Source organism: Onthophagus taurus, chromosome 11, assembly GCF_036711975.1.
Source record: "Onthophagus taurus isolate NC chromosome 11, IU_Otau_3.0, whole genome shotgun sequence".
NCBI lineage: Eukaryota > Metazoa > Arthropoda > Insecta > Coleoptera > Scarabaeidae > Onthophagus > Onthophagus taurus.
In genome coordinates, this window is record NC_091976.1 from 4,412,623 (window position 1) to 4,438,237 (window position 25,615).

At 36.3% G+C, this 25,615-nt stretch overlaps 4 protein-coding genes across 4 annotated transcripts; 3 read left to right on the top strand and 1 right to left on the bottom strand.

The window, feature by feature from the left end:
- The first annotated feature begins 54 nt into the window (after positions 1 to 54).
- LOC139431741 (uncharacterized) lies at positions 55 to 8,724 on the top strand. Its single transcript, XM_071199850.1, has 7 exons — positions 55 to 1,175; positions 1,225 to 1,386; positions 1,444 to 1,916; positions 2,300 to 6,283; positions 6,339 to 6,636; positions 6,690 to 7,404; positions 7,502 to 8,724. The coding sequence occupies exons 1-4, from the start codon at positions 992 to 994 to the stop codon at positions 2,924 to 2,926; spliced, it is 1,446 nt and encodes a 481-aa protein (XP_071055951.1). The 5' UTR covers positions 55 to 991; the 3' UTR covers positions 2,927 to 6,283; positions 6,339 to 6,636; positions 6,690 to 7,404; positions 7,502 to 8,724.
- A 323-nt stretch (positions 8,725 to 9,047) lies between these two features.
- Positions 9,048 to 13,011, top strand: LOC139431673 (uncharacterized). Its single transcript, XM_071199761.1, has 3 exons — positions 9,048 to 10,792; positions 10,866 to 11,053; positions 12,034 to 13,011. Exons 1-3 carry the CDS (start codon positions 10,673 to 10,675, stop codon positions 12,965 to 12,967), a joined length of 1,242 nt encoding a protein of 413 aa, XP_071055862.1. The 5' UTR covers positions 9,048 to 10,672; the 3' UTR covers positions 12,968 to 13,011.
- A 4,119-nt stretch (positions 13,012 to 17,130) lies between these two features.
- On the bottom strand, positions 17,131 to 18,261 carry LOC139431993 (uncharacterized). Its single transcript, XM_071200321.1, has one exon. It carries the CDS (start codon positions 18,259 to 18,261, stop codon positions 17,131 to 17,133), a length of 1,131 nt encoding a protein of 376 aa, XP_071056422.1.
- A 1,849-nt stretch (positions 18,262 to 20,110) lies between these two features.
- On the top strand, positions 20,111 to 21,007 carry LOC139431674 (uncharacterized). Its single transcript, XM_071199762.1, has one exon. The coding sequence runs from the start codon at positions 20,111 to 20,113 to the stop codon at positions 21,005 to 21,007; it is 897 nt and encodes a 298-aa protein (XP_071055863.1).
- Positions 21,008 to 25,615: the final 4,608 nt, after the last annotated feature.

Here is a 25,615-nt window from a genome sequence, read left to right on the forward strand (position 1 = left end):
ATTATCTTCAACCCAGGTGTTCCATAGCGCTAATACTAACCCCCAGGTAGAGCTGGGCATACTTAAAATACTTATATTTAAAATATGTATTTTAAGTATCAAAAGTATTTTGGGCTTAGTATTTTAAATACTCTGTAAAATTGGTACTTATATTTAGTATTTAAAATACTTCGACAATATATTTAGTATTTTATACTTAAAAAAGTATTTTAAATATCATACAAGCATTTTAAGAATCTGAAAAGTATTTTAAGTATTTTTCATTTCCAAAATACTTGTTAGATTTGCAAGTCTGAACGTGTTCAAACGAAAACTATAATTAGAATTCAGCGCCATCTCTACAAATTAGGTGGGTACTGCATTTTCGGTTTACTTGTCCTCCTGAGTGATGAATTGGACACAAAAATTTAACAGTTTTTACATTCCAGTATATTACTCTTTAAAAAAATGGAAGAACCATTAAAACCAAGTTGTTCACATGAAAAATTAATAATGCGATTGATACATCCACGCAATCCATCATGAATGCACATTTACAACAGCGACTAAAAAATAGTCCATTACTGGATGGTACTTTTTTTAAAGTAGCAGGTGAAATTCGAAATTTTAAAAACTTTGAAGTTACCTGCGTTACCTGTCAACCAAAAATAAAGATTCTAAAAGCAAATTTAGATGCTACATCTAATTTATTAAAACACCTGAAGCAATCACATCGGAATAAATTTGACACTTACATTAAACACAAATCCGAAAAAAAAAATCCGTTAAGCGCAAAGCTGAAAGTCCTCTATGGAAGAAACAAAAATGTGAAAAATTACAGCAACCCACTTTCACTTTCACCCACGTTCAACAAGCTGAGTTTAACAGAAGATTAACACGGTTTATAATTAATACAATATCACCGTTATCAATAATTGAAAATGACAGTTTTAAAGCAATCTTTGAGGGGTTTAACGTAGATATACCTAGTCGGCGAACTATATATAGAGATATGGAATTATTATATGAGTCTACTATCACTCATATTCAAGCAGAAATGTCAAAACAGAATTATTTCTGTACTACTGCCGACATTTGGTCTTGCAAAAATAGAAGCTTTTTGGGTGTAACAGTACACTGGATTGATGACAACTTAGAACGTCGATCAGCTGCTCTTTCGTGTAGCAGATTTAAAGGTTTGTGTATCGATAGTGCTCTCTAGTTGTATAATTCCTATTTTTTTAGGTGTCCACTCATTTAACCGGATTGCTGAAGCATTAGATGAAATTAATATTAAGTTTTACTTAAATTATAAGAATATTGTCAGCACAATTACTGACAATGGAAGTAATTTTGTCAAGGCGTTTAAGGAATTTAGCTATGTAACTCCGGAACTTGATGATATGGGTATGTTGGTTAATTCCTGTTTTATGCAGTAGAATACAGAATGACCTAACATTTTAGATGATGGTGCTGAAGATGATGAAGTTCTCCAGTTCGAATATATATCCGAAGGCGATAGGAATGATCAGGATAATATTAATATAATTCTTCCTCGTCATCTTCGATGTGCTAGTCACACCTTAAACCTTATAGCAACTACCGACATGAAAAATATTTTACAGAAAAACACTATATTACGCAGCAGAAATATTCACGCCATTAATAAATGTTCTTTGTTGTGGAATAAGGCTAACAGGCCAAAATCAGCTGAAGTTATAAAAGGGGTGTTGGGACATGCGCTTTCAACACCTGGAGCTACACGATGGAATTCTTTGTATGACTCTATAACACAAATTTTGAAAGAAAAAGAAAAATTGCCGGTTTTGTTCAAAGAATTGGATTTAAATTCTAGTTTTAAGGATGCAGAATTAGCGTACTTAGAGCAATACGTCAACATCATGAAGCCATTAGCGCAAACAATAGATTTATTGCAGGTGTGTAATTTAACTTTAAAGGCATACCTTTAAAGTATGCCTTTACGATTTTGCCTTACATGCGCTTACCTGACCGCATGGGCGCTTGGTCTACCCTCTCTTTTGTCATATGCTAATATATCTTTTGCCGATAGTACATTTCGGCGTTATAAGCAGATAGCAGATAAGCAGTATACATGAATTTTATGAATGATAAGTTTATGAAATTGCAATGTTTTTCATTTTTATATTAAAAATTTCATCGAAAGTGAATAAAAATATAATATGGCATGTGAATTATTGATTTAAATACGTTAAAGATTATAATTCACCCAAAGAAACGTTCTGATAACTTTTTAGTTATTCAGTAAATTTATTTTTGTTATTCAGTTATGATGTTTTAGGGGGAAGAGTGCTGTTTCTATGGATTTTTATTGCCTTCTATTTTATCGTTACACCGAAAATGGACTAAAATGATTGACTCTTCACTGGATCAGGTTGGATTGATATTAAGGGGATGCATAGATGCCCTCAATAACCGTTATGGACTGCTTTTAAACCTAGAATGTGATACTGCCACTATTGCGGCTGTGTCACATCCTAGGTTTAAATTGCGATGGCTGTGTGGGATTGAAGATAAAAAGGTGGAAGAAGAAAGCAATAAAATAAAAACCAAGATTTTAAATTTAATAAATGAAGAAAATTTTGAAATAATGGACTCTTCTCCAACTGGCAGTGAAGAGGATGATTTTTTTGTATTCGAAAAACGAGGAACAAATAAAGATGTGGGACATAACGAAATCCAATTATTGAACTATCTGCAAGATAAAAGATGTGATATTAAGATGCTGAATGATTATCCAGCAATGAAGAAAATATTTTTAAAATATAATACCCCATTACCATCTTCTGCGGCAGTGGAGCGTTTGTTTTCATTTGCCACGATGATTAATACGCCGCGACGACACGGACTATCAGATAATAATTTTGAAATGTTGACGTTATTAAAAGCTAATAAAGTGTACCACTAATAAGTTACAATAATTGATTTTGACCCAATTTCAAACAACAGATTAATTTATTTTTTATTAATCATTTTATTATTTTTCAAATGAATTAGAGAGTATTTGAAAAAGTATTTTGAAAAGTATTTAAATACTTTACACGAGTACTTAGTATTTAAAATACTTTTTATCGAAAGTATTTGTACTTAATACTTTAAATATTTCTTAAATTTAGTACTTAGTATTTTGTATTTAAAATACTTGTGGGAAGTATTTTGCCCAGCTCTGCCCCCAGGGTAAATACAAATGTAGTCTTAAAATTCCCACTCTGTTATTTACACTTAAATTTATACGTTTTAATGCTATGTCGCGTAAAGACACTGGTTGGAATTTATATGAACTCATTTTTACTAATATTAAAAAATTACTATCATACATCCTTACTTATATATGTCCGTTCCACACCACATCCGTTATCCCTTGCAAATGAAATGTTTAAATACATAAAATTCTGAAATTAATTAATCAGTTACATATTTAAGTTCTAAAAGAAAACATGTATAAAATGATGTCTCAGGAAGAATTTAGATGCGCATTGAAGGTGTTTTTAAACGATATTATTATACATGCTAAAAACTCCGAAATCGAGTTGAAACTATTAAATTTAGAAGACCTGGAGGACACTGAATTATTTGAAAATGTTGAGGTCATTATGTGTTGTGATTATTTATCGATAAACTGGAAAATCTATCGGAATGGAAATACGTTCTATGCTGGAAATAGTGATGTATTTGAATTTCATAATAAATTTAAAAGTTTTTTAAAAGAAAAAGGACACTTTATTGAAAATGAAACCGCTAAATTAATCATTATGGATAATGCTTTATCTTTCAATAATAATATCGAACATGTGGAATTTTGCTACTTTGATTATGCTGTTTGAAGTTTATATCATAAAAATAATGTGATTTTTGCTGTATTTATAAGATATTAAATAGATTTATTATACATGTTATATTTAAATTTCCCATTTTTGATTTCGCATACATCCTGTTTTTGTAAAAGACATAGTTATCTCCATGGTTTACCGCGACTTCCCGGAAATCCCCCCTATTTCTTCTTTCATGTAAACATCCTGTTTTTCATGAAAGATATAATTATCTTTATGGTCTACCGCAACTTCCCGGAAACCCCCTCTATTTCTTCTTTCGTGTCAACATCCTGTTGTTCATAAAAGAGATAGTCATCTTTATGGTCTACCACAACTTCCCGGAAATCCCCCCCTATTTCTTCTTTCATGCAAACATCCTGTTTTTCATAAAAGACATAATTATCTTTATAGTCTACCACAACTTCCCGGAAATTTATATCTAAACATCCTGTTTTTATAAAAGGACAGTCATCTTTATGGTCTACCGCAACTTCCCGGAAATCCCCCCTATTTCTTCTCTCATGTAAACATCCTGTTTTTCATAACAGACATAATTATCTTTATGGTCTACCGCAACTTCCCGGAAACCCACCCTATTTCTTCTTTCGCGTCAACATCCTGTTGTTCATAAAAGAGATAGTTATCTTTATGGTCTACCACAACTTCCCGGAAATCCCCCCTATTTTTTCTTCTCAACCAATGAAAGTTCTGTAAACATCCTGTTTTTTTATTTCTAGATAATTCGAAATGATGTGAAATTTAAGTACATATAACCATAAGACGGCTTTTAATTATGAGTATTCTAGTTAAAGTCAAAACTGCTATACCAAGTATGTCACTATCGCATTTAAATACGTTGGGGCTCTGTGAATCTGGAAAATTCCTCATCCTATAAAACAAGCAAAACGTGTGACAACGTTGAAATGGCCATCGGTTGTTCTCGAATTAGAGGATGATTTTTCGATGTTTTTACCGAAACGAATGGCTGAGGAGATGACTGATGAAGACATCCAGTCGCTAAGTTCAATGTGCATCATCTATGAAGGGGAGAAAGAAGTTGGGCAAGTCAACAATGCGCACCTTGTATCGTTTTGTGAAAAATCTCCTCAACCAAATTAAGTGTTCAAACACTTCGATTCGCTAAGTTCAATAATGTGCATCATCATCTATGAAGGGGAGAGAAATAACTTGGACAAGTCGACAATGCGCACCTAGCATGCAGTATCGTTTTGTGAAAAATCTCCTCAACCAAATTAAGTTAACATAATGAATGTATGTACTATTTTTTTAGCAATAAAATTACATTTATACGTTAATATTCTTTTTTTATTTCAAACATATTAAATTTACATTATTTTTATTTCAATCCCATAATCTCATGCTATGTTGCTCTACTACTACACCATCCTCAATTCTGATATGTTCCTAGATATGTTTCACAATTAACACAATAATGATCAATGTTCATACACGTGTCCATTAAATATGGTATCCATATAAGGCCAGCATCTATTATTTAAATATTTATTAAATTTCAGAATCTCTTTTTACTATAATTTGTTTACCCAAACAAACATAATATTAAACTGAACGTGTGAGTTCTTGTCGTCGTTTCAGATTTAATCCTAGTTTTACCTTCTTGCCCACAATGTGAGCATATCACAATGTGTTCCGTAAGCTATGTGTGACATTTCTGCTCACTTGCTATTCACTTAATTCATTTAATAGTGGAATGGGGGATATATGACAGCCCCCGATCCTCGTATCCACCTCTACAACGAGGAGTAATATTTAATAAGATGGAGGAGGATGATCGTAAGTCCTTATTTTTCTTTTGCTTTACAATATTTTTTTTTTCTTAGCGGAATGTGGGGGATATGAAAGCCCCCTAATTCCCTTCTTCTCTTCCCCTAATATGATTCCCATCACCGATCAATATCAGTGATGATGATGAGTCGTCCCGTCCTCCTTCCCGTCTCCGGTAGGATTACACACCCCCGATGTCGCGATTCGCCGAGGCCCCCCACCGGAGCGGTAGATATAACTAATTTACTCAAAGATATTATTATAGAAATAAAAAAAAAAAATAGAACGTTAAATTTTTTGTTTTTATACTTTTAAATACGTTAATTAATTTCATTGAATGAAGATGTTTATATCAAAGAAAAACAACTCAAATTATGGCGAAAAACTCATAAATCAAAAGATTGTAAAGGTAATAAGTCACTCAACACGAAAAAACAAACAACAACAACCACCATGAAAAAAACAACTTTTCCGGAGATAATTAAAATGATTCATGAAATCATCTCTCGGTATAAATTGAGTGTCTTATGTTTTTACAGTTTATTTTTATTATTTCACACATCATGGCCATGACTAATGCTAACAACGAGTATGCCACAATCCCCTGAGATCTAATCCCGGGGATTTGTGAGTTGCGTCACCCAAATGTAAGTTATACCTATACTAGAATTAATTTTTCCACATGTAATATTAATTTTTTAGACTATTATGATTGTGACAACGAATGGTTGTTTTGAGGACTTGCTCGTCCAGGGGGGCGCATAATTTATAGTTATGTGACCCCACAGACTATTTGATTATTGCTGGGGGCGATGTCATACCCTCACATTTTTTTATACTGCCTAAGTATTTTTTCTTGTTACTTTAATGTTTTATTAATTTTTTTTTATATTTGGTTGGTTTTTATACTTTTATTTCATTTTATTTATAGTCGGAGGAGTAATGTTGCCGCCACCACCACCGCTTATCCCATTAGACATGGTTGACTTAACCGCTGAAGGTGATGATGACTCAGTTAGTTTTTTACTTTTTAATTAATTTTATTTTTTACAGAGGAAGTGATCGATCTTACAGCGGGCGGCGTAAACGCTGTTAATTCTGTGGTAATTGACATTATCACAGAAAACAATTCAGTGGTAATTGGTACATTTTTATTAATTCTTCTCATAATCAGTTGGTTTTTATACGTTTATTTCATTTTATGTTTTTTATAGTCGGAGGAGTGATGATGATATCACCATCACCATCACCACTCAATCCGCTAGTGATTGAAGTAAATTTCAAAAATATATGAACATAAAAAAATTTAAATCGTATAAAATTTAACTCAATTCTCATTAAAAAATAAAGTCTTGAAGCCGTTAAATGAGGTTAATGCGGTTATATAAAGATTACGAATTTTAACTTTACGTTTAAATGCGATAGTTTTAAATTAATCACTTTAGTATTATTTAACTTGTTCTTCATTAACATATACTACTACTTCAATGGCTTTATTCAACGAACCTTCATTGAAAGAGTTAGCTCAAACGAAAATTAATTTAAACTTATCGAAACGTGTAAATGTGCTAACACTTAGAGAATACTATCCGTGGAAGTTAGTGTTAGAGTTATAGAACACCTGGTCCGAGGACAATTGGAATGAGCTGGGGACGCATAAAAAATGTTCCGATGATGTAGACGTGAGGTGTATTACGATGGATGTGTTTAATAATAACCTCAATCATAAGTAACAATGCGCGATCTTTAGAAATGTTGAAATTTGCAGGTAAATTAGAAATTAATATATAGTCTATAAAACTAATTGAAATTTTAATAATACTTTACCGATGAAATTTTCAATCGAAAAAATGTGAACGAAGTAGTATACGAATCGGCATCATACATTCAAACTAAACGAGGACGTCTATGCTGGGGATGTTGTGATATGTTCGAGTCGGAAATTCGATCGGACTATTTTAAAGATAAAGAAGGATTTCAGGGAAATTCAAAGAGCTTTATATGGTGGGATGATGATGATATCAATAAGAACCAGTTCATAGATTTAGTGGAAACAGAGTATATGTGGTGTGCTTTTTGTCTGGTACGTCCACATTTTAAAATAAATTTAAGAGAAACAACAATTTCCGAAGTAACTGATAAATTTTTAATGGAGGAAGTAGATCGTTATTGATCCATCTCAAATAAGGACATTAGAATAGTATATAAAAGTATCATTAAGAACGTGTTTTACTAGAAATAGCCTATTTTTAAATTAAATTTAAGAGAATCATGTTTCGAACTAATCCATAGATTTTTATACGCAGAATAGAAAATAAGAAGTTAGTTTATTATAATTTAGGTATACTATTTTTAAAATAAGCCCGTAATTTAAATTTAAGAGAAGTTAGTTTATTATAATTTACGTATACAATGGATGTATTTAATTATAAACTGAATCATACGTTGCAATGCGCCATATTTAGGAATGTATAAATTTTCAGGTAAATTAGAAATTAAAATATAGTAAAAATATAGTATATAAAGTTAAATGAAATTTTAATAATACTTTAGGGATGAAATTTTCTACCAAATGTATGGGGATGATGAAAATGGAGTACTATGTGCGTGGATGACATACATTGAAACTGAACACGGACGTGTATGTGGGAAATGTTTCCAGGATTACGATTGGCTTCTTATAATAGAACTGGATAAAATTATTGATAAGTACAAGTTCGTAGATTTAGTGGAAAATGAAGTTATGTGGTGTGCGTTCTGTTTGAAACGTCCTAAATTGGATGACGGAAAGGGACCGATAAAATTGCATCGAAAGCCTCCACCGACTCCACAGAGAAAAGTTAAGGGTGAAATTAAAGAGATAAAGTTTAGTAGTAGATAGTAAATGCCGGTTCTGGACCGGAAATCAATCCCCCATCCCCCTAATCCCCCATGACGTCACTTCCGGTGTCATCCCACTTCCGGTGTCATCCCACTTCCGGTATCTTGTCACTTCCGGTGTCATCTTCAACCCCATGCTAGTGCCCTTTTGGCCCTTCAACCCCCAACCCCCTTCAACCCCATGTGAGTGCCCTATTGGCCCCTTCAACCCCATGTTAGTGCCCTATTGGCCCCCTTCAACCCCATGTTAGTACCCTATTGGCCCCCTTCAACCCCCACCCGCCTTCAACCCCATGTTAGTGCCCTATTGGCCCCCTTCAACCCCCATCCCCCTTCAACCCCATGTTAGTGCCCTATTGGTCCCTTCAACCCCATGCTAGTGCCCTATTGGTCCCCATCCCCCTTCAACCCCATGCTAGTGCCCTATTGGTCCCCTTCAACCCCACCACCCCCTTCAACCCCATGCTAGCGCCCTAACAGTCGGATAAATTTTTTTTTTTTTTTTTTTTTTTGCCAACGCTCAGGATCGAACCCGGGCTCTGTCTGGTTGAGAGTCGGGCGTCTTGCCCGCTAGGCTACCGAAGGAAATGAGTTAAAGGTGTTTAAATAACGTTCAAGTAGAGATGACGATGACGGCGCTCATACGTTTATCAGCGCGGAGGCTAATCCCCCGCGGAGCGATGACGACGACGGCGATGACGTCGACGATCGTATGCTTATCAGCGGAAGCTAATCCCCCGCGGAGCGATGACTGAATTGAAATAATACTCACCTTAAAATAGGTTATTTATTATTATTATTGATTGATTGATTGACTGATTGATGGTAGGAGGAGGAGGAGGAAGAGAAAATCACAAAAAATTAAAGTTAATACATATATTAAAAATTTAAATTTAAATTAAACATGCCCAAAATGATAAACATATGCAGACAGCGCTTGTGATAACATCGATCAAAGTGCAGAGAATTTCGGCGACAAAAGATAGTAAACTATTTAAACATTTACCCATTGTGTAGCACTTTAATTACAAAACTTTAAATCTCAATCGTTCGGTAGCGGGTGTATATCCTTCATAGATTAATCCAATCCTAATCGAATCGAGTCGCTCTTGTCCGTGGATGATATCTTTCCAAATGTTCTCAGCGTAAAGGGGCGGTATATATACCCTAACGTGCTCCAATTCTGCCAGAAGGTCTTGATACGATTCCGGATCTTGCGTGAAACGTATCACCCGATACACCCTATTCTTCTCTAACGACGAAATGGGAACTTTAGGTTTGTCCGCGTTTATACCTAAGGCATTTAAACCTTGTATCGCAAAAATCAAATCGCGTTGAGACATATCGTAACTCTAAACGTCGACTGAAATTTAAAACGGTGGCGATATATAATATATATTTGGGAGGAGAGAAAAATTACATAAGCGCCATCTATACTACAATAGGTTGCACATAAATTTCAGATAACGCTCAATAGGAGACGGCGTCAACGATCGTATGCTTATCAGCGGAAGTTAATCCCCCGCGGAGCGATGACTGAATTGAAATAATACTCACCTTAAAATAGGTTATTTATTATTATTATTATTATTGATTGATTGAGGGTAGGAGGAGGAAGAGAAAATCACAAAAAATTACAGTTAATAGATATATTAAAAATTTAAATTTCAATTAAACATAATTAACGAATAAGATTAGTCAGTACCGTTCACGACATCGGTCGCTAAATTGTAATAGAAACCGTCTTGGTTACGTTCGCGAAGAGGGGCCCGTGCTGCCCCATGATATCGTCTGCTGACGGGTGTGGACACTTCCGGAACTGTATGGGCCACCGCCAAATTTTCAGCGACGTCCGCTACCGGAGAAGGAATCGTAAAAATTTTCTGATCGAATCGGATTAAATTCGCAGGATTCTGTTTCCCAAAATCCCTCTTTCCGAGATATACTAAAGACATCCTATCGAGGGACCGTAAAAGAGCGGCTACACTACGTCAGATCCGCGCCGATCCGCGCCGATTAGATTCGCCCCGAATTTTTGTCAGGTGGCTACACTACTACCCGTCGGCGCCGGAATTTTTTCGGAAGGTTGCGCGTAGCGCACATTTGTAATAACTATATACCTCGGGTTCGCCTAAATGATTACTTAGTTATTGGCAATGGCGGAAACTACTTCGTGTTCAAGCTCCAGCACAGATGAAGAGTTTCTCTTTATTTGCTTGGAAAACGAAAGAAAAAAAAAAAAAAAATGGGTGCATTCAGTAAATAAAAAACGAAATGTAAGAGCATTATGTTTTGTTAAAGTTTTAAAACAAGTAAATATTATAAATGACGTCTATGATTAATTTGTAGGACCTTGGGGAGTTTCACCACTTATTCAATGACCTCATAAAAGATGATGGTAGATTTTATGAATATTTTAGGATGACCTATCCCACTTTTTGTGAGCTACATAGTCTTCTTCACGACAGTATTAAAAAAAAGGACACCCGATTCAGAAGAGCTGTAGGAACTGAAGAAAGATTGGCAGTAACTTTGAGGTATAAATTATATGTATACAGGAGTCCCAATCACGTTCTTAAATAATATATTAACCACAAGTGGTACACGTATAGCCATTATATTATTTAAGTACAAAGGTTTTCACCGTATTATATTATTTTGGTAATAATTTCTTTTTTAACACATGCACGCAATAAATCTTTATTTAATAATATACAAAATAAAAGTATTAAATATTAATTTTCTTTGGAAGAGGTATTCGACGAGTTTGATTGAACGTCTGGGTGCTGTTGGGACGACCATGCAGTCCATGGATTCTGCATAGGATTTTCTACTGGATTTTGTAATGTCTGTTGGTTAATAAATTGGTTAGTGTTATAGGGCCGATACCGTTGGGAATATTCATGTGACTGGAACGTGAATGTATTTGGTTGTGACATCTGTACTGCTTCCGCCTCTAATTGGTGTACAAACGTGCTTATTTTAGTCTTTGCCTGAATTTGTAAATGAACAGGTAATGTTCTAACTGTTTCTTCAATGGAACGGAAAAATTTTGCAATATGGTCATCTTCTTTTTTTGAAGTACTTTTGTTTTGTAAATGTTGGCTTTTACATTGGAAATACTGTTCCATCACATTGCTGTATGATTGCTTTTGTTGCTTCTTTCTTGATTGTTGTTTGGTCGAAGATCCAGAAGTTGACGGCTCCGAAGGTGTTTCAGTACATGGAGAATCTGGTACCGGACTTACAGAAACAGATGTCGTGTCATCGACAGAAATCGTATCAATAGTCTCTTCATCATTATCGGGTAGATTTGAAAGCTGTGGTCGCTGTTGAACAATGTGGACGTCCAGGAAGCTCAACTCCTTCTCAAATTTTACTTTCTTTACTTTACCTCCAGCATCTCCCGTTGTGCATTTCGTGGCCTTCAACTTGGCCTTTCTATAATTTTCCCTTAATTGTTGCCAGCGTTTCTTACAATCTTCACCTAAAAGAAATACATAACGTTATTTTTCAGGTTTTTTGCGACAGGAGACTCATTTCGGACTATCGCCTTTAGTTATCGCTTAGGAAGGAGAACTGTAGCCAATATAGTTTATGACGTGTGTAGAGCGATGTGGAAGATTTTGCAACCTATTGTTATGCAAGAACCTACAATGTCGAAATGGATGGAGATTGCGGAAGAATTCGAACGAAAATGGCAATTTCCCAATTGCATAGGAGCTTTGGATGGGAAACATGTTATTTGTGATAAGCCTGCTGGTAGTGGATCCATGTTCTTTAATTATAAAAAAACATTTAGTTTAGTTCTACTTGCGCTTGTCGATGCGAACTACAAATTTATAGTAATAGATGTCGGAGCCTATGGAAGAAGCAGCGACAGTGGAATTTTTCGTTCTTCTTCGTTAGGAAAAAAGTTTTTTTCAAATAATCTTGATATACCACAAGAAAAAAATCTACCAGGCACCAATGTACCAGCACCTTTTGTTATTGTTGGTGATGCAGCATTTCCATTGCATAAATCTTTATTGAGACCATATCCGGAACAAGCTATTCGTGATAATGATGAAAGAAGGGTTTTCAATTATCGACTCTGTCGGGCGAGACGCGTTTCTGAAAACGCCTTTGGTATTTTAACCAAACGGTTTCGGATTTATCAAAGAAAGCTTCAACTTTCTCCACGGAATATGGACATAGTTGTAATGGCTACATGTGTCCTACACAATTTTCTTCGAATTAAGGTTGACTCGGAATTTGAAAATCGAAACCTCAATTTAGGTAAACAACAAAGTAATTTATCAGAAGCTCTAACAAATGCAAGAGGAACAGGGGGAGCTTGCTCTACAGAAGGCTTACAAAGTAGAGAAAAATATAAAAATTATTTTAATACTGTGACGGGAAGCGTTCAATGGCAGCAAAGCATTATTCGTGCTGGTAGATTACATAACTAATTATATTGTTTTTTATAATACTAATAAAATAATTTTCTAAGGAATTGTTGTTTCTTTTTATTATTTAGCACTACGATGGGCCAACTTTTTAGAGATTATTTTTCATAACTTAGTTATTTTTCTATACAGGTGTCCCGTATCTTTCGGATCAGAGAACATATGAAACGTAGAAAACCTTATTCTGAAACGATAAAATTCTAAATAAAATTTTTTCGAAATGTTTATAATAACGTAGTGAAAATCGTTTAAGGTCGTCCAATGTTTCGAAAAAAATTTATTAGAAAAATCGCTTCAGAATAAGGTTTTCTACGTTTCATATGTGCTCTGATAGGGACCTGTATATATTCCAAGAATATTATGATCACACTTCGTACCACTATTGAAATGTTTGTTTTTGGTGAGAACAGTTAAGTATTTAAGAAATTAAGTATAGTCATAAAGGTAACCTAACATTTTAAAATAAATTTATTTCAACTTACCAGAGGTATTCATTTGTTTTCCAATCTCTTCCCATATGTTTGATCTCCGTACATTATTAGAATATCTTGAATTTGTCGGATCGTACAATTCTTCATATTGTTGCACTAACACAATAAGTATTTCGTCATCCATATTTTTTTTATAAAATAACCAAAAACCATAAGCAATAGTTTAAACGAAGTGCGCAATTAACAGAGACTTCATTATTTGTAAAATACGCGTTCTAAAAAACACCTGTGACAAAACAGTCCTTTAAGGGACGAAGATCGCCATGTGCTACGAAAATCCACGAGGGTATGCGATAACAGCCGATCGACGTCCGAATGTACGGATGGATGCCCTGTCGATGATCTATCCGGCCGGTCGGACGGTCGATTCGACGCGGAGCGGAACAGTGTAGCCGGGTACATTTGAAAACACAGGGAGCATTCCATCGGAATACTTTCTGCGCGGATCTGATCGGCGCGGATCCGGGTAGTGTAGCCGCTCCTTAACTCTTCATCAGTTATAGCTTCGGCAATTCTCAACGGTAAATATACCGTAAAACCATCTTCCAACTCAACAATAACGGAGGGCCATTTGTTCGATGCGATTCTTTTAGCTCTCACAATCGGGTAAGGATGATCGATTTGTAGCGAAGAAAGCGAACGTTTCAATGGGAAAACGTATGAACCCAAAAGATTTAGACGAGACATCTTATCAGTATGAACGGCTACCTCGGACTACATTGAAATTACGGTAGGGATAGTAATTACCCTAAGCCAAAAAAGATGCGCGCGCATCAGTGAATCCACCAATTAGAAAATATAAAAACCGCAAAATACCCTTGAACTAAGGGAGTAGCTCCCTCATTATTGCATCATCCCTATCGCTGTCGTTAATCAAATTAGATTGATGTAAATTAAAAAAAAGATTTAATTTAAAATAAATAAAATAATTTAACGAAATTATCACCAGAATAAAAATCTCGCAACCGTTAAATGGGGTTAATGCGGTTAGATAATGATTACGAATTCTCGACTTTTCGCTTAAATACAATAATTTTAAATTAAGGAGTTTAGTATCATTTAACTTGTTTTACGTTAACATATACTACAATGGCTTTGATCAACGCACCTTCGCTGAAAGATTTGGCTCAAGCGAAAATCAATGTAAACATATCGAATCGTCTACATATACTATCACTCCGAGAATACTTGCCGTGGAAAGTAGTGTTAGACTTATGGAACACGTGGTTCCAGGATAATTGGTTCGAGCTTGGAACGCATAAAAAATGTTCCGATGATGTGGACGTTAGGTGCATTACAATGGATGTGTTTAATTATGAACTGAATCATAAGTTACAATGCGCCATCTTTAGAAATGCTGAAATTTTCAGGTAAATTAGAAATTAAAATATACTCTTTAAAGATAATAATTGAGATGTTAATAATAATAATAATACTTTAGTGATGAAATTTTCAATCAAATAAATGGGGATGGAGTAGTATACAAGAGGGTATTTTTCTGTCAAACTAAACACGGACCTGTTTGCAGCCATTGTTGGGATATGTTCGAAATCAAGCTTAATTTTGGTGGTTTACAATATAAAGAAGGATTTCAACCCAAACGACAATTCAGCGGAATTCGGAGGTATCGATTTGAAAATACAATTGATCCCATTTTTCGGGGGCGTGAAATTATAAATAAGAGTGAATTCATTGAGCTAGTGGAAAGCGAGAAAATGTGGTGTGCTTTTTGTCTGGTACGTCCACATTTTAAATTAAGTTTAAGAGTAACAGTTTCCGAAGTTTTATACCAATTTTTAATGGTAGAAGTAGCTCGTTATAAGCATGTAAGTTAAATATAAAAGATAAGTTAGTTTATTATAATTTACGGTATATTATTTTTTAAAATAAGCTTGTAAGATAAATATAAAAGATAAGTTAGTTTATTATAAATAAGGTATACTTTTTTAAATAAATAATTTTTTATAATTTAAGAAATTATCGTTTGATATTTTTAAATAATCCAAACGCATTGAGGAATTAATATTAAATAACTCTTTAAAGATATATGTACGGGGGGATGGAAATTTGATAAAGAAAACAAATTAAATTCAGGTCGAGGCATTTTAATCTAAATAAATTAAAAAATAAAAGTTAATATAAATATAATAACAATTTAAAATGAATAAACTCACTTTCTAGCCTATATAATATGGAGACATACGTCCCCATATCTCTGTAAAAAATGCCCGACCCGAGGGGCGTGAAGCCCCTCGGACACTTGTATCGAGGCACTTGCCTCGACATGAATATCGATTTCTGCACCTTCTAAATTTAAAGATATAAATTAAAATAATGAAATTAAACCTCTGTATTGAGACTTACTTTTAAATGGGGAGGCAGAAGCCTCCCCGCCACCTCCTCCACAATGAATTTAACTGAAAAAATTTGAATTTTAAACTCAAAACTTAAACTTTAACAATTTAACAATTTAGAGCTCACCTCTTTGATTATACATTATTAACCAAAATGCGGTAAAACGGTATTGCATAAGACTTTATACCCTTTACAGAGTATACCCTTATCAAGTGTGTGGTTTCCTAAGGAAACGACTTGGACGCAACGTTCTTATGCTGCAAACCCTTATCAAATGTGGTTTCTTAAGGAAAAAAGAAACTCGAGTAAAATAGACGTTTAAAAAAGTAAATTTTATTTTAAAAAATAATTCACATCGATAGAAAAAAAATTTTTATGATATATCTTTATTTGATATCCAAGAATTATGGGATGAATCGAATCCTAACCATTTTACGTACAACTTATCCTTCTTCCTCTTCAACACCTTTTCAACGAGGTAAACGTTGGGTTGAGCGGTCTTTTGAAGTTCGAATTCGTAAAAAGCGCCTTTAATCGGCTGACCACGCACATCCTCCAATAAATACGAAACTGGATTTGTGATATTCACTTTAACGATTTTAAACAATTCGGCGGTCCAGTTGGGCAGATATCCTTTATCAAACACATGTTTATATTTACTGATACGAACAGCGTCTCCAACTCTAAACTTTCCTCTGCCGGCAATTTTAATATGATTGTACACTGTATCGAGAAGTTTATTCTCTACCGATTTCGAATTTATTTCAGACGGTTTCATTTTCGTAGTCGAATGTTTCGTACTGTTATATCGAGATGTTATATCCACCAATAGGTGCGCCCATTTATGATTTCCATATAGACTGAAGAACTTGTAGATTCTTTGTTTAACGGTTCGAATTACACGTTCAGCCATCGACGCTTTCATAACGCTATACGATGAAAAATGATTAATTTTAAAATCCGACATTAACCGTTTAAATTGACTGTTGTAGAACTCTTTGCCCTGATCGGTTTGTAGATTTCGAGGCGCGCGACCGACGTCTGTGAGAATTGAGCGTAGCGCTGCGGTGACGTCCGTAGAATTTTTACTTTTTAACGGACGCGTCCAAAGAAACTTGGAGAAACAGTCTATAACCACTAATATATATTTATATCCGGAATTCAATCTGGCAAACTCAATCATTTCAATTAGATCCGCCTGCCATAGATCATCGATCCCCTTCAGGATGGTTCTCCGTCTAGCGAAAATACGTCTAGCGGGGCGATGGAGCTCCTCCACAATGACACGTTTCGCATCTGACACCTTCTCCATTGTGACAATTAAGGTTTGAGACCAACCTTTTTCTCTAATATATCAAGTCGGGAAAATATAGCGGAATCCATGAGGTCAACTCGCGACTTTTGCGCACCGATCGACTGTCGTATATTCGATATGAGCGTATCAATCACCGATAGACGATTTCTAATGCGATTTAGATTCAAAGGTATATCGGTGTTTACCGTTTTAATTAGCGATGCGATCTGTCCGGTCTTAGATGGGTCTAATAAATTCGATACATCTTCGATATTCGATTTGTTAAGCTTTACTTGATTTAATAAATTAGTGAATTCCGTTTTAATTGCGTCCCCCAACTTTGTTAAACGATCGGAAAGTTGAGTTAAATCACCAGAGACGTCCGAGTAATTTCGATTAATAACATCGGTGAACTTTGCCGCCGTATCAGTTAATTCGTTGGATATTTCGGTAATTTTTACATCGCCAACATCAATTTTAGCATGCAGATTTTTAATATCGGATACCCAGTGCGATTTTAAATTTAAAATCTGATCCTCGATCGCTTCGATTGAAGGTTTTAAATTTCCGGAAACTTGCAGATCGATATATTTCTTGCTGGCATCGAATTCATCACGTAGGGTTTGAATCTCCGGCGTAACTTGTTCGGATTTAATTCGCAAATTTTCAACACCCGATTTTAAATTTAAAATCTGATCCTCGATCGCTTCGATTGAAGGCCTTAAATTTCCGGAAACTTGAAGATCAATATATTTCTTGCTAGCATCAATTTCATCACGTAGGGTTTCAATCACCGACGTAACTTTTCTGGATTTATCTCGCAAATCATCAACCTCCGATTTTAAAGAATAATGAAGATTCCTATTGGCTCGCATTGTCCTACTTATTGAATCGAACATACGTTTATACTCCGTATCGTTTGTCTTAAACATCTCATCTACATATGCTTTTATAACGCAATCGTTTTCTAACGATGGGCTTTGTACATTACTAAGTTTACGTCCCTGCATATCATAATCCCCAGATGAGGTTAACGGTAATCCAACCGCCCGCTGAGACGTTCCGGCTTCATCAATTATTCTACCCCATGAAGATGCGTGCAGCGTACGTCCGAATTTATCGATACTGATAATACCACCAACACCGCCTCCAAACATGTCTAGCGTAGTTATTTATTTGATAACGTTGATTTCTTTAAGCTCCTCCACAATATACGCAATCTCGTTTCTATGCGAATTGTTTCCGGCCGCATACGATGCATGCAACAATCGCAATCGATCTACCAATTCGTTAACATCATCCCAGTATTTATACTGAATCCGATTGGAATTAACCTCTAGACCCGATCCTGCAGCTGTTTCACCCGCGCTGCTAAATAGCGGTTTAATTATTTTAATATATTTTTCAGAACGATTACTCGCTATGGGACCGGTATAGTTCTGTTTATGAGCTCCCGTATACGTTAGAATCTCTTTATACTTGCGAAGATCCTCTTCCGTAAAATTTTTAGGTGCTTTCAATTGTATGAGCTCGTATAAACCCGAGCTGGTTGGAATATTTAATTTACCACCGTCTAGTGATATGTGAGCGTCGGTAAATTCAACAGGTTTTGAACCAATCTTCCATCCATCTGTTTTAGAATCGTACCTTATACCCATTCTGAGATCAATTGAATCCCGTTTGCCGTACATATAATATAAATTTCTAATTCCGACGGGTAGCCTTCCAATAGGTATACGCTCTAATTTTGCATCGGGTTTCGTCAACGTTGACGTTGAAGGGGATTTTGATACATCAGCTCCCAAATTTTCAATCATTTGCGAACCCTTGGGAATTACGGACGGACTTTTAACCTCAAACTTATCAACATCTTCATCACTAAACTTTATCTCTTTAATTTCCCCCTTAACTGTTTTCTGTTGAGTCTTTCGATGCAATTTTATCGGTACCTTTACGTCATCCAATTTTTTCGATATATCCTTCAAAGTATCGCTTAACGGTCGGTGGAGTTTAGCTATAAGCGCGTCATCGCGTTCCTGGCCTAGTCTAATCGCCAGGCGTTTACGCTTTATCGCATTCGTGATGTTTACTATAGCTCTATCACGTTCGACGTTTGACCGCTTGCCTACTTTATTTTGTTTACTACTATAATTGGCCATCGATGATAATGGTGATGATGATGACCTCACACAAACGCATGTAAAATAGCAATGCGTCTTTTCAATCTGGGTAGATGTATTTATCCATGCCTATACGATATCTACCATCCTTAACTTCAAAGTCTTTCATTATAATTAATGGGTTATATTTACCGTCGTTCCAACAGCGTCTACACATCTCTTTAAATTCTTCAAACCTCATATCGGTATTTACATGTTCGTCGTATACATGTTTCAAGTTCACCTCATCCTGCTTGAAAAGCACTAACACGTTAGCGTTATCCCGAATTAGATGTTTAGGTATACGCGTATAGGTCTGTGTAAGGTAGAAAGAGTCTACGTTTCTATGTCTACCCATAGAAAAATACGCTCGAATTTTATCCTGCTTATCGCACGCCACATCATCGAATATAAAAATTGAATTCTCCTTAGCTTCATTCGGATCCACTACGGCGTCATTATCGCTGAATCGATAGAATCCAATTTCCGGAAGTCGATTCAAAACTAAACTTAAAAGTTCATATTTCGGTTGCCCCAGTGACTTTGAGTAAATGTAGATATTTTCGAATGTCAGACCATTTTCATCAAATATTAGATTCAAAATTAAATTTGTCTTCCCACAGCCAGAAGGTCCGCAGACAATTGCGCGTAAACTGTTGGGTATTAAATCGCTATGTCTACGCTTCGTCTCCGTTGCTGATACCAGCCGATCGAGATCAGTCAATGGCATAGTTAGAGAAGGGTGTTTCACTACACGCATGTTGTCAAAAATTGACTGAGACTCTAACGTACCTGCACGCATATATAAAGGCACCGGTTATGTTTGAAATCGCATCACTTGAGAGTAATGCTCACTCAAGGTAACACATCAACAGTAGCTTCGATTCGAGGTGGAGGAATTTTAAATTCAATTATCAACAAACTCCCCGTAGAGTTACACATTCCCGGATATCAATTTTGCGGGCCCGGAACAAAGTTGAATAAACGCTTGGCACGAGGTGAAAAAGGCATAAATCCGTTAGATCGCGCCTGTAGAGAACACGATATAGCCTATAGGGATAATAAAACATTAGATCAACGTCACGAGGCCGATAGGCGTTTAGAGGATACCGCTTGGGAAAGGGTGAAGGCGAAAGACTCATCACTTGGTGAAAAGACTGCGGCGTGGTTAGTCACAAACGCTATGAAAGCGAAACGTAAATTAGGCATGGGGCATAAGCGTAAAGGTGTTGGTGGTAAAAGCCGGCGAAAACGTCGAGGTGGATCATTGAAGTCGAAAAGTGGTGGTGGTGGTGGTGGTAAACAGGTGACCTTTCAAAAGGGGATAGTTAAGCGTATAGCAAATGATTTACCAAAAAACACCGATAGTTTACGAGAAGCGGCGCGATTGGCGTTGAAAGGTGCTCGCATAGCTGTAAAGTCTGTAGGCGGAAAGCGAAAAGTTAAAATTCCACGAACAATCCCAATTCCGGTTAAACGAGGAGGAATATTACCACTTTTACCTGCGATATTCGCCGGACTGTCAGCTCTCAGCGCACTATCCGGAGGCGCGGCCGGAGTCTATAGAGCAGTAAAGAAAACTCAAGAGGCGAAGGATAAAATGAAAGAAGCTGAGCGGCACAATAAAGCAATGGAGGACATTGCGATCGGAAAGACGGGGAGTGGTATTTACATTAAAAGGTACAAAAAGGGATTGGGTATATATTTAACGAAGAAGAAGAAGAAGACTCAAAAAAACTTTTAAGGCTGCTACCCAAGAGACCTCTAACCAACTTTGATATACTACGTTACGCTAAATCTCTAAATATCCCAAAATTCCGCGGCGTCTATATGCGAAACGCATTACCAAAAGGGGGCCCTAAAACGGATGAAGCGGCGGTGGTGAATTTAGATGTACAAAGCGGAGATGGAACGCATTGGGTAGCCTATAGAAAATCCGGTAATAGAGTGTTCTATTTTGATAGTTATGGGGATCTCAAACCCCCCAAAGAACTTTTAAAGTACTTTAAAGACACTCAAATTATATACAACCACGATAATTATCAAAAGGACAATCAGTACAATTGCGGGCATTTATGTATAAAATTCCTACTTCAAACGGGAAGCGGGTCATATGTATAACGATGTCGCAGACGTTCACACTGGTTGGTACGAAGAGCGAAATTTCTGAGGAATACTTTCCACCTATACAATTGGATCCCAACTTTAACTATTCATTGGGACTGATTGGTCTGTACACATATAACAGCATACCCAACATTGAAGAGGGAGTTAACGATAAATTCCACTTTACAATAGTAAATCCCATCAATAAACGGCAGCAGCAGCAGCAACAGCAGCAGCAGGGGTCTAAGAATACTTCAAAAGAGGTAATCGGAATTCCTACGGGCGTATACGAAATTTCAGATATTGAAAAATATTTGCAAAAGGAGATTCTACGGTTGGTCGGATTGGATAAGATAGATAGACCTGAGACCCTATTGTCCCTCAAGGCTAATAACAATACGTTACAGTGCGAGATTAGCAGCGACTACTTGGAGATTGATTTCACAGAATCCGATTCGATTGCTTCGATTTTAGGATTCTCCCAACGTACACTGAAACCCGAACAATTACACAGATCCGATCTCCCTGTAAATATAATACGCGTGACGTCCGTTCGCGTGGAGTGTAATATAATTTCCGGATCATATTACAACAATAAGCAGTCACATACGCTATTCGAATTCGCACCGGCGGTAGATCCTGGCTTCAGTATAAATATAGAGCCTAGGAACCCAATATATTTTGCAGTCGACACCGATCGACCGATAACGAACATTACCCTTAGACTCCTGGATCAGCGCGGTAGATTGGTAAACTTTCGAGGAGAGGAAATCGTACTTAGGTTAGAGCTGAAACGTGTTGCATTATAATGGGATTTATGTTTGAAACGCCTGGTGGAACCTATCGCCCACCACCACCACCATCGCAACCTACCTTGAAAAAGGGTAAAGGGTATAAATGTAAACGTAAGAGAACGTCTAGATCAGTCTGCAGAAAGACTTCGTTGCGACCTGACAACGTTCGTTTCCTTCAAGATTTGGGGTACCATGTCAACAAAAAAATTAAACATTTATAGAGATCCTATCGTGGATAATTCCATCGCTAGGGAAGAGGTGCACAGTTACCATCCTTCAACAAATTCGTTTCAAAACAACGACGTGTTCACCATTGAACTGAACCAAGAAGATGTTTTATTTTCCTTTTTCGAGAGTTATATACGAATTGAGGGTAACTATGTTAAAAAATTGACGGATCCTGCAGATAGCGTAAGTTTAACGCACAATTTGCCGGCATTTCTATTTGAGTACATCGCATTCGAACATAATGGCGTTGAAATAGAACGTGTTCGTGAACCAGGGCTCACATCGCTAATTAGAACCCTTCTACACCATAACGATGTGGAATGTAAATCATTGGAAATTGCCGGGTTAAAATGGCCTCCTGAAGGAGCCTTACCCACGGTGGACAGCGCAAACGATAACTTTGTATTTCAAATCCCACTTGTGCACATTTTTGGATTATTTAGAGACTACAATCAGGTTATGAGAGGTCGTTTCAAGTTTAGGTTTGTCAGAAGCCGCACAGATTCAAACTGTTTTAAATCTATATCGACTAAAGCCGACCCCAGCACTGCAGAGTTTACCATAAAGACAGTGTCATTACTGGCGAAGCATGTTTATCCCAGTCCATCGATAAAGATTAAACTTTTGGATGGGCTAAATAAAAATTCGAATATAGCCGTACCTTTTCGTAAATGGACGTTTTATGAATTGCCATCTATGAGACGGGGGAATAAAGAGATTTGGCCTGTTACATCAACTACTAACAGGGGTAGACCGCAATATGTTATAGTGGCATTCCAAACCAATCGAAAGGATCAGCCGAAATCTGATTGTACGCTGTTTGACCACTTGAACATTATAGATCTTAAAGTCTATTTAAATTCATATTCCTACCCATTCGAGTCTATGAATTTGGATTTTACGAAGGAAAACTACGTTGAACTATATAAAATGTATACGGAATTTCAATCATACATTTGGGAATCTAACCGAAAACAGCCGATAATGGATTTCAACAGTTTCAAGAAAAGACCTCTATTCGTAATTGATACCACAAAGAATAATGATGAGGAGGCAGCGCCATCTGCATCATGTGAAGTGCGGCTTGAAATTCAGAGTGATAAAGATTTTCCCGCCAACACGAAGGCATACTGTATCCTAATACAGGAATCTATGTATACCTATAAGCCGCTGAGTGGGGAGGTCTCAATCGTTATTAATTGAGTCAATTTCGATTGCGCATCATAGTCAGAGTTATGGAGTTGCGTAGAGCGGTAGTTGATATTCAGGGGTTCTATATAGACTCTGAATTCATAGTTAAAGAATTCACACTTCTGGACCTTATCACCGACTATGCCGTACATCTCCACTTCAAGGCTGACAGACCCTTTCGATGCTTATCGGTTCAAGATCAACGATCCGCCAAGTATTTAGAGCGAAATCACCATAAACTATCGTATATTGGAGGATGGATGGACCTGTCGATGGGGTTAAATTTACTGGATGATATACTGTCGTTCTATGATGAGGTGTATGTGAAGGGTAGCCAGAAGAGGGAGTTTTTGGAAAGCAGACCCTATTATCGGTTCCGATGTCATCGGAATTTGACGGTCAGGGATATTGCCTCGGAGTTTTCTGAGAAGGCGGTTGAAGAAGATACTAAATTGACGGCGACTTCCAATCCATGCTGGTTCCACAACGATTCTCCCGCAGTTTGCTCGCAAAATAACGCCATAATTTTAAAGAATTTTTTATGTAATTTGCATAGACGTGTTATATAAGAAGTTGTTAAATTTTTTTTGTAATACATATATTAACTTTTATTTATTGTATTTATTTTTGAATCCTTCATGCATTCAGTGTCTGACCTCCATCACGCAAACATGTACATTGCGAGAGTTATTTTAGTATATACGCTCTGGGCGCTTCCAATACGAATTTTAATGGAAGATTTGATGTACGATAGGGATATGGAAATCTATAAATATCTCAAAGCATTTGGATATTTAAATGGGAATGTGAGCGGTTTACATCATCATCAGATGGAATATACAACAACAATGACGGAAGGGTTACGTAAATTGCAGGAATATTTTCACCTGCCAGTATCGGGTGAAGTTGATTTTAAAACTTTGGATTTGATTGGTAAACCAAGATGTGGGAATAAAGACTTGGAAGACATATCAGTAGACGCTAAACGTACGATACATCGAAAGTGGGGGATCCCAATAGTTAAATGGGCCATCTATAATAAATATCCAGATGGCTTTCCCAATATCGTTGAAAGGGCATTTGCGGTTTGGGCTAAGCATATAGATTTAAAGTTTCAGAGCTCGTTTACCGACGTCAACATTCTAATCGGGTTTAAAGGTTACAACCATACGTGCATAAGGAACGTTGGATCAATGTGTGGTAGTACATTCAAAAATGGGATTTTAGCTCACGCATACTATCCTTATATTAATGGACGTAATGTTGAAATCCATATAAATTCAGATTTAGAGTTTGATTTATCCAACTCTACAGTAGATGGGAAATATAACCTATTTTTGGTAATGGTGCATGAAATTGGACATTCCTTAGGTTTAATGCATCGAGTTGAACTCGATTCCATCATGCATCCCAACTATGGTAACATGAGAATTGAGGATTTCAAGTTGAATAGCAGAGATATTGTGGCAATTCAAGCTATATATGGTAGACCCAAATTGTATACATCATCGACTGTTTCAAGTCACGTTACATCATCATATAGGACCACGACGAGTCGGTCTACGACAAATCCTGCCGTTCAACCCTCACCCTTTAGAGACGTTTGCGATGTGGATTCAAAGTTTTCCGGTTTTTTGATTCACTATCAAACCATGTACGTGTTTTACAAACAATGGGTTTGGTTAATAGATTTAAAGTCTAAACGACCTAAACAACCCAATCCTATAGACATAAATGATTGGCTGCCGACTTTGAGGAATGTTCTTCGTACTGTAGACTATAGTTATAAAGTGTCTATCTCGCCTATAGGTGACCTTATACTTATAATGGAAAATGCAATATACAGAATTGATTTTAAGAGTATGAATGTGCGGTCTGTGTGGCCGTTCACTTCCACCGAGTTAGGGTTTAATAATTTTACTCGAGTTAACGGGATAGTTACAAGCAATTACGGTTTACCTTACATATTTTTCGATGATATGTACGCAATTCAAGTGGATTTTAATTACTTTAGAAAGGAGAGAGTTATAGTT

Coding starts and splice junctions, on each gene's coding strand:
- LOC139431741 (XM_071199850.1), top strand. CDS start 992: ATGGAATTATTATATGAGTCTACTATCACTCATATTCAAGCAGAAATG. Junction 1,387..1,443: donor TCCGGAACTTGATGATATGG/GTATGTTGGTTA, acceptor CTAACATTTTAG/ATGATGGTGCTGAAGATGAT. Junction 1,917..2,299: donor AAACAATAGATTTATTGCAG/GTGTGTAATTTA, acceptor ATGATGTTTTAG/GGGGAAGAGTGCTGTTTCTA.
- LOC139431673 (XM_071199761.1), top strand. CDS start 10,673: ATGGCGGAAACTACTTCGTGTTCAAGCTCCAGCACAGATGAAGAGTTT. Junction 10,793..10,865: donor CAGTAAATAAAAAACGAAAT/GTAAGAGCATTA, acceptor ATTAATTTGTAG/GACCTTGGGGAGTTTCACCA. Junction 11,054..12,033: donor AGATTGGCAGTAACTTTGAG/GTATAAATTATA, acceptor GTTATTTTTCAG/GTTTTTTGCGACAGGAGACT.
- LOC139431993 (XM_071200321.1), bottom strand. CDS start 18,261: ATGTTTGGAGGCGGTGTTGGTGGTATTATCAGTATCGATAAATTCGGA.
- LOC139431674 (XM_071199762.1), top strand. CDS start 20,111: ATGCTCACTCAAGGTAACACATCAACAGTAGCTTCGATTCGAGGTGGA.